Source organism: Vitis riparia, chromosome 17 (assembly GCF_004353265.1).
Source record: "Vitis riparia cultivar Riparia Gloire de Montpellier isolate 1030 chromosome 17, EGFV_Vit.rip_1.0, whole genome shotgun sequence".
In the NCBI taxonomy this organism is placed as follows: Eukaryota; Viridiplantae; Streptophyta; class Magnoliopsida; order Vitales; family Vitaceae; genus Vitis; species Vitis riparia.
The window spans coordinates 16,708,441-16,717,953 of record NC_048447.1 but is presented as its reverse complement, the minus strand read 5'-3'; the positions used below and the strand labels follow the sequence as shown (position 1 = coordinate 16,717,953).

Here is a 9,513-nt window from a genome sequence, read left to right as displayed (position 1 = left end):
GTCTTTCAAAGCTATCTTGCCTATTGACTTCTCATAAATTGAATCATCGCATATTATTGCCCAAACTAGAGAAGCTCATGGAATGAAGACATCCAATAATCACCAAAAGATTCATTATCTGTCAAAAGATCCAAAAATGCTTCCTAATTAACATTTGCCAATTGAAGCAGGGTGGACAAACCCATTGACTTCAAGCTTGCAACTAGAAAGAAATATCTGGAGGTTGAGGTAATTTTTAATCATACCATGGGGAATGAAAGGAGCCCCCAATGAGCAGTATAGGCTCTTCACCATTACCCAATCAGAAGTCTCATGTGTGAACATACAGCAAGATCAATTACACAACAGGCAAAATAAGTAGGAAGAGAATAATATCATTTGCTATGAATCCAAGGTACACAGATTTAGTCATCTTTAAGATGTCTATGGACATATACGATACCCGAGTTGAATTAAAAGGCTACTGCAGAATCTAAAAACATCAACCTCCATGTGATCACATGCACTGCAAAAACATCATTTTCCCCTGGAATGTGAAAGAAAAGCATTAACGATGAGTTGGCCACCAAAAAAAGAAAAACAAAAACCCATTAACAAAGAGCTAGAGAGGCATCAGTTATACTCACGTATTCATCATCAGCGTAATGTTGTCTCCTTTGAGGAGAATCCTTCCTGATCAAAGTACAAGAAACAATTCAGTGCAAGCACATAATAGAAAGAGAGAGAGAAAAAAATGAGTATCTAGTCAGCCACCTAAAGTCTTTTTTGTGTTTTTCTTGACATTGACTTCTTCAGCATCATCCAGAACCAAATTCATGTACTCGTCAAATCCCTGTAGAACCCAAAAGCAATGCCAAAAATAAATCTATTTACTCATCTTCACTATTTTGAAGAGAAAATATTAGTGCAAGAGCTACCTGAGTCTCTAACAGGAATAGGAGATGTAACAGGGGAATAAAATAACATCTTCATCAGAACAAAAAATCTTTCCATTTTTAACCCAACCAAAGCAAGGCACCATGATGTCTGAACTTCCCAGTTCAGAAAAACTCAAAGCAGTTGGAAAATTTCAACAATAATTATTATAAAATTTACAAAACTCTTTAGAACTCATTTTAGCTCTTGTTCAATTCAAAAGCTTCTAGAACAAGAGAAAAAATTCTTATTCCAGTTGTCATACATGAGCACTTTACGAATGAATCATCAAATCTAATGGTTGATAAGCTGCTGGGCCTCAGACATCACAAACTTAATCACCTGTTTAGATCCTGAGATAAAACCTTAGCAGTTCACTTGTAAATAAAACCCACCAAGATAATAGGTCTGAAATCCTCAATCCCTCAAATTTCCTTTCTCTTGAATTAGCAAAATGGAACTTGTTTTAAGCTCTTTTTGGAAGGCCCCATACAATGAAATCATCCATAATAACCATAGCAGTTTCCCTCATTCCTAGTTCTACTGCAAGAATGTCATACCAAAACCATTGGGGGAATATCCATACGTTTCAACAGTTTCCATCCTATTCCTGAGCTTCCAATTTTTAGAATAATCCAGAATTACTTCCAAAATATGTATCATTCTAACATGGCAACCCATCCATGTCTTTTATTAACATGCAATTTTCTTCTAAGCTCAAGCCTAGTCTTTCATTTCCTCCAAAGGATAGTTTCCTCACTGGTTCGAGTTAATAATAATAATCTGTAGGCCCCTAATTTTTTTTTATAAGCAAGCAAATGTATTAAAGAAGGCTTAGAAGCCGCAAAGCATACAGGTAGTATACGAGGCTACAAACCCCTCAATCAGAAAACAAAACAACCCAACCCCTAATTGGAGGCTAACCACTCCAAAAAACCTATTAGGGAATTCGACTCCATATCAATGTACACTTTAGCCCAACCCCAAAAGTTATACACAAACGAAGTTTTTAACTTCTGAAAAGCTAACACTCCCCCCTTAAAAGCGAGCCTATTCCTCTCCTTCCATATTGTCCGAAAAATGAATAGCGGGATGGATTTCCACACTTTTTTCCTTTTTCTCCCCACAAAAGAGCCTTTCCAACTACTAAGAACCTCCTTTACAGAATTTGGAAAGATCCACTGTACACCACACAACGCAAGAATGATATCCCACAATCCTTTTGCCACTGTACAATGAATTAAGATATGATTGATTGTTTCCTCTTCACATCCACACAAGAAACACCGGTTAGGGAATTGCCACCCTCTTCTCTGCAGCCTATCCAACATGAGAACCTTCCCCCAAGTAGCTTCCCAAGCAAAAAAAACAATTTTGGTTGGAACTTTGTCCACCCAAACATTGCTATGAGGGAAGTCCGCTCCTTCAGCATTATCCAACACCCTATCCGCTTTCTTGACTTTAAACAGCCCGTCCGCTCCTTCCTTCCAAAGAACCGAGTCTTCCTCCAAAGTTACTCTATAATTCCTCAACTCAACTAAGAGATTGCCTGCCAACCCCAACTCCCAATCATTGAAGTCTCTTAACAGCCTTAAATTCCACCCTCCTTGACCCAGATTCTGATCCCAATAATCCTCCACTGTGACGTTCCTTTGGGCAGCCATGGAAAAGAGGTTCGGGAATCCTTGGGACAGCACATTGTTTCCACACCAAGGATCTAACCAAAACCTTATTTTATTGCCTTTTCCCACCTTGAACACCATATTTTCCCAACACCAAGCGGACTCCTTCAAGATCTCCTTCCAAACTCCAACTCCAAACACCCCATTTGCCTTCCTTGTCCTCCACCCAAACTCCTCTTGCCCATACTTAGCCTCAAGCACTTTTTTCCAAAGCTCCTCCTTAGCACGCGCAAATCTCCAAATCCATTTTCCTAGAAGAGCTTTGTTCAACCAATCAAGCTTCCTTAACCCCAACCCTCCCTTTTCTTTATCCGCGCACACCACCTCCCATTTGACTAGGTGAGAATAATAATCTGTAGGCCCCTAATATGAAAGGCAAGGCAACAGATGATTCAAAGTTCAAGGAGGCTGCTTAACAAATAGAGTTGAAAATTTTCAAAGGTTTTACAACTCATTATCCCATACTGTCATGTCCACTACATCAAAATCATCCTCCAATAAGTTCCCAATATTCTCCCTACTAATTCTCATAATTCTAGAACTTCTGATGCGAATGCATTCACTGTTCATGACTATGCAAGATACAAATGAAAAAGCCAGTTCCCAATATTCTCCCTACTAATTCTCATAATTCTAAAACTTCTGATGCGAATGCATTCACTGTTCATGACTATGCAAGATACAGATGAAAAAGCCAATTCCACTTACACAAGAAAAAACAAACAAAAAAAAAATATCTCTCAATCAGTATTAATCTAAGTTTTAAGCTTGTTCGTGTTATTTTTTTGATAGGAAAGCTTGTTCGTGTTATTCAATGAATAATTTAAAAAATGTAAGACATTTGAAGATAAAGGAACCGATATTTTGTAGATGAAATAGCCCAAAACCCTAAACTAAAACCCTACACTAAGAACATGCACGCATCAATGATATAAGCACTGGAGAAAGAACTCAAAAGCATATACTTACTATGATTCTGCCTTCAATTCTCAAATCTTTCTGCTCAAATAGCCAAATCTGAATTCGAGCTTTCTGCAAAGCGCCAAAAACAAACGAAGAAAGCGAAATTAGTCCTATGAAAGAACAAACAAATTGGAACAAACCCAGAAGTAAGCAACAAAAACCCATGAAAGAAAGCCTTAACTTGAACGGACACAATATCAATAGAAATGAATAAAATTACGAGACTTACGCTTTGAAGAAACCTGAATATCAGATTCTGGCGCACATGAACCCCCGAGAAATCGAAAGATAAAGCATAAAAAAAATCAGTAAAAAAACGAAACGAAATGGCGTGAAAATAAAGAATAAAATAAAATAGAACATAAACCCTAACAGCAAATAAGATTGAAGGGGGGAAAAAAGACGAAACGTACAATGGGCTGGGTCATAATCCTCTGGACTTTGGTGGTCGCCATGGCTGCTAAGTTCGGAGCTCTCTTCTTCGGAGACGTTGACGAAGTGAAACCCTAGCCGCCGAATGAAGCTCTTTCTCCCTCTCAGTAGCAGCTGCACTTTGTCGAGCTGGGGCTATAGTTTAGAATTCATTCGGGTCGGTCCAAAATCCAGACCGACCCGAATCCAATGTTGGGTCCAAGGCCAACCCGAAATCATTCCATATTTTGGGAATTTAAAATTGGAGATTGGAGATCAATCTTTTATTTTGGCTTCTTCGAAAATCAAATTTTGAAAGTTCTTTGATCTTTTTTGTTTTTTTTCAAAGTTTGTGTTTGACTCATTAATATAAAAGCTTTTGAATCTTAAAAAAAAAATCCCCAACTGTAAGAAAATGTCATTTTCTTATTGGAAATTCTAATTTTCCATTGAGATTTTTTTTTAATTTGTTTATGTTTGTTTTAACATACCATTCCTCTCAAATCTAATAAAAATATTATGCCCACGAGGAGATTTGATTTGGATTGATTTTAAATGAGTGAATTTATATTTTTATAAAATTTAAAATTAATTATTAAAGTTTTAGGTTATGTTTAATTTTTAACAAATATTAAATTAAAAAAATTAAAAAAATAATTTTAGTATGTTCCTCCATGATAAAAAAAATATAAAAAGAAATCAAACATAATTAAAATAAATTATATTCATTGAGTTCACCGAACTCTTCTACTATGGAGGTGACATAATGTCTTAAGTACTCCAACATGACATTAATATGTTTTATCTCTCCATTTGACTATGATGGTTTCTAGTAGAAAATTTCAATTTCGATTCCAGGAGCATCATGCGTTGCCACCATGTTTGTTGCATCACCAATCACCACCAAGCTCGCTTATGAGTTATTTGTAAATCTTAATTTCTACCTTGTGGGGGCAAAGTGTCCATCCACCCATGAAGCCTTTGATGATTAATATATTATACATTTTCATATAATTCCTATATAAAAAGGGAAAAATAATTTAAATGAGTGAAAAAGTTTAAATTCATTTATTATTTTTCTTTACTTTTTATTTTCTTTTTTTTTTTTCTCTATTTTTCTTGCTTCAATTTCACTCTCCAAGAACCAAACCTAGTGTTAAATTTTGTTTATATTAAAAAATAAAAAATAAAAAGTAGGAAATTCAAATTCTCTTATTTGGTTTAATGGAGTGGGACAATAAAAAAACAAATAAATAAAAAATAGTCAAATAGTTTTATGGATTTGAAACTATTTATTGTTTATAGAGGTTAAATTTAACTTTTTATTTTTTTCCTATTTTACTTTAGGATTTTATTGTAAAATGTTGTAAGGTATGAGAACATAATTTAATGGGGTGTTTGATAAAACTTAATACTTATTACTTAATGATTTAATGATTTTAAGTTAAATTATACTTAAGTTATTAACTTAAAACTTATTACTTAATTCCTATTTTAAGTATTGAGGTTGTTTGATAAAATTAACTTAAAATTTATTATAAGTCATCAAATCGATATATTTATCCTCATAAATTATAATTAGAGTAAAGGAGATCAAGTAGCAATGGAGGTCGTGAAATAGCAAAAAAAATCATGAAGATGATTTTGACAAATGACAACAAAAATATAGAATAAAAATTTAAATTTAAGAATAAGTTAATTATTTTAACTTATTATTTAAAGTTGTTTTTAACTTTAAATTGTTCCATTAAATTATTTTATCGAACATACTTAATTTATTTAATAACTTAAATTAAGTTATTAAGTCACTTTAAGTTATTAAATTGGTTTACCAAACACCCACTAAGTAATAAATTAATTTTGTACTTTCATAAACAAGATAATTAAAGAGTGAAATGGTTTATTTTACAAATTAATGAGATACATTTGCTCTATAACTCAATGTTTAATTAAACTTAGGTTATATGTCAATAAAATTAAAGTTTTGATTTAATATTTAATTTTCAAATGTGATAGAAAAATAATATCACCTTGAATCAATCAATAAGAAGCTACAAAACTTAATCCTATAAAATTAAAAGGGAAATCAAGATAAGATTATTTTCAAATTTATATATGAGTTAAGATAGTCAAAATTACAGTAAATATATATATATATATATGTATTTGATTAAAAGAGTTAAGATAATCTTTAATTAAAAAAAATGATCCTTCTAATATTAAAACATTTTGAAAAAACACATAAAAGTGTTTTTATTCATTTAGGAGGTGTTTAGTAAATAGGAATAAGGAATGTAAATGAATATTTTTTTTCATTTGTATGTTTTGGTGAATGGAAATGAATTTGGTGACTCAATTTCTAGTATTTGGATGAATATAAGAATTCAAAATTGGAATGATTATTTATTTTCATTTTAATGTTTGATAATAATAGAAATGAGAATGAAAAATAAATAAATTGTCAATAATATCTTTACATATAGTTTAAAATATTTTTTTTATTTTCATTTAAAAATTTTGAGAGTTTTTTTTCTTATTACTAAATAATAAGACAAAAAATAGTCTTATTATAAGATGAAAGACATGAGGTTTGATGAATGAAATTTAAGGGTAAAATAATAATTTTAGATTATTTTATATTTTCTTATGCTTATGGAATGAATGAATAAAAATATCACCTACTTGTCATGAATTGAAATTTCACTTATAAGCGATATTTGACTTAAGTTTGTAATTATTTTTTTATTACATTCCTACCTTTATCAAATTTATCCAAACATAAGAACGATGGAGGGAAGAAATGAGATGTATATCTTTACTCCTTAATCCCACATACTAAACACCTCCTTAATTTTATACTTAGTCTTGCTTTACATCAACTTCGAGTAATCAAAAGTTCTTTTTTAGCTCAACGAGAACTTCTATACTTGTCTTGTTGATTTTATTCAAAAAACTTTTGACTTAAAAAAAAAAGTATAATATGAAAAATAAAAATAAAAATTACTTCTTGTCTAAACTCCAGGTTATATAAAAAGTTATTTCATACTTAATAAAACTTTTATTAATCCAATATTATTTTTTAAAAATTATGACTCTGCTCTCATCCCATTAAAATAGAAGAAAAGAAACTATTCCAAACAAAATCTTACAATTTCAAGACGAGGTAAAGTTTTATTAAAGGCTTCTGACTCAAATATTGCTAAAATAAAACCAAAGATGCAATTAAAAGGATGAAGTTAAAAGAAAATGCCAAAATCTTTCTAAGGGGGATGGAGTTGTGACAGGGGATTTGCAACAACTCAGACTCCAATATAGCAATGGTATCTTTTGTATTTTCCTTTTGTACATCATTTCTAAGATTAGGAATTAGTGGGGTAGGAAGGATTAGTACACACTTTGAGATTCCCCTTTATATTTCGTAAAAGTCATTGGACTGCATGGAATGAAATTGAATCTGGAAAATATACTCCGACAGATGAATTTGGGTACAACAGTGAACAATATCCAAACAGAAGAAACAATGTAGGCTGCCCTGCAAAAAGGGCATCGCAACTACAATGGATGGCCCAAAATGCCCACCATATTCATTGAATTCTCATGTGCAATGAATTCCTACTATTTTTTTTTTTATATATCAATGTCACTAGAAGCCAAATCTGCAACATAATACACCACATTGCCCCAATAAATAAATAAATCTTTATGAGGGGACATAAAGCATATTAAAAGAAAAAGATAAAGATTTGTTCTGTACTTTAGGGTTTCTAGCTTTTTAATTTTTGAATATTTGCTAAAAGGGCCATCAATATTAAATAAATAAATAAAATAAAATAAAAAATTGGTGGATGTTGTTAAAGAAAAAAAATGGTTAACTCCAAAATAAAAAATAAAAAAAATATCAACACTTCAATGATCATACCTCACCCACCAACCCACAACCCCAGACTACAATTTGAAATTATTGCAGGGACCCACAACCCCAAACTGTACTTTGAAATTATTACATGGAAAAGTTTTTAATAAATTATAAAAATCATATTTTAAATTTAATAGATCTTCGTTTTATGTGGCAAATACATAATAAGTAAATTAAACTGATTCCAACATATTATGGAGAAATTTATGTTAATATCTAATACTTATCACATGAGCTTCTCCACCTATTTCTAATAATAATAATAAAAAAATCTTTAAGCCATGTTTAGTTCTAAAAAAATATTAAGAAAAGTAAAAAAATGTTAAGAAAAATAGTTTTTTTATGTTTGATTTCATTATAGAAAATATAAAAGAAAATCAAATATAATTAAAATTAGTTAGAAATTATACATTTTAAAATTATTTAAATTTTATATAATTAAGGAAAATATATAAAATAAATTTTTAAAAAAATATATAAAAATAATTTATTGACTTTAAATTTATTTTTTATTTTACTTCAATTTTTCCTTTTTATTTTCTTTCCCTCAAATTTTATGGGAACCAAATATAACATAAAGTTATATTTGGTTCTTGGAAAATATTAAGAAAAATACTAGGAAAGAAAAAAAGTAGAAGGAAAAAAAAAAGTGAAAGAAATAAAAAAATTAAAATTAATAAATTATTTTTTATATTATTTTAAACTCATTTCATTTATTTTTCCTCTTTTATATAAATATTAAATAATTTTAAAATATAATAATTTCTAATTTATTTACTTTCTTTTGCATTTTCTATGTTAAAACCAAATATGATAAAATAATTTTCAGTATTTTTTCTTTCCTTAATGCTTTTCGTGGGCCAAACATTAGCCTAATAAAAAATTTTATTAACTCAAAAATTTGTAACAATCTTTACTTGAGGAAAGAAACCATATGGAAGATCACAATGTGACCAAGAAATTCTTGGGAACATGTATTATTTTGTTAATATTTTGTTTAAGGTTACAAAACATTTTATAAAAAGCTATTTTATACATTGATATTTGTTTTTTAGCTTAATAGAAAAGTCAAAATATTTAGATGGTATTTGTTTTTTGATTGAATAGAAAAAATCAAAATATTTAACTTTTTCTATTTAGCTAAAAGCAACTTGTTGATATTATTCAACATAACTAAAGTGGACTTGTTATAAATAAGTTCCGTTTAATTATATTGGATGATGTCAACATGTTACTTTTAACTGAATAGAAAAAACAAAAAACAAACATTATCTTAGTTTTTCCTATTCCATTAAAAGTAACTTATTAATATCAACAAATATAATTATATTAAACTTATTAGTAATAACAAGTTCACTTTTAATTATGTTGGTTGATATTAATAGATTACTTTTAGTTGAATAAAAAAACTAAATATTTTAGTTTTTTATATTCAGTCAAAAAACAAACATCACATTATAAAAATTTAAGATTTTGTGAATGAAGTACATTACAAAAAAAAAAAAAAAAAAAAATTAAATTAAACTTAAACCAAAGGATGCTTGGACTAACCCGAATTTTAATATGATATTAAGTTCCTAATTTTCTTAAAAATTTAAATTATTAGGATTTTTATCCAAAATATTT

At 29.6% G+C, this 9,513-nt stretch overlaps 1 protein-coding gene across 1 annotated transcript; it reads right to left on the bottom strand.

Annotated features, from left to right (window-relative positions):
• Positions 1–217: 217 nt before the first annotated feature.
• LOC117904750 (small nuclear ribonucleoprotein E-like) lies at positions 218–4,112 on the bottom strand. The gene is made up of 6 exons (XM_034817507.1): positions 3,974–4,112; positions 3,790–3,816; positions 3,567–3,629; positions 754–832; positions 627–672; positions 218–526 (listed from the first exon to the last, which is right to left on the bottom strand). The coding sequence occupies exons 1-6, from the start codon at positions 4,013–4,015 to the stop codon at positions 517–519; spliced, it is 267 nt and encodes an 88-aa protein (XP_034673398.1). The 5' UTR covers positions 4,016–4,112; the 3' UTR covers positions 218–516.
• Between the last annotated feature and the right edge of the window lie 5,401 nt (positions 4,113–9,513).

Excerpts from the sequence above, each read along its gene's own strand:
- LOC117904750 (XM_034817507.1), bottom strand. The coding sequence starts at position 4,015 with ATGGCGACCACCAAAGTCCAGAGGATTATGACCCAGCCCATT. Across the intron at positions 3,630-3,789 it reads TATTCAGGTTTCTTCAAAGC|AAAGCTCGAATTCAGATTTG; the intron begins GTAAGTCTCGTA and ends GGCGCTTTGCAG. Across the intron at positions 673-753 it reads AAACACAAAAAAGACTTTAG|GAAGGATTCTCCTCAAAGGA; the intron begins GTGGCTGACTAG and ends TACTTTGATCAG.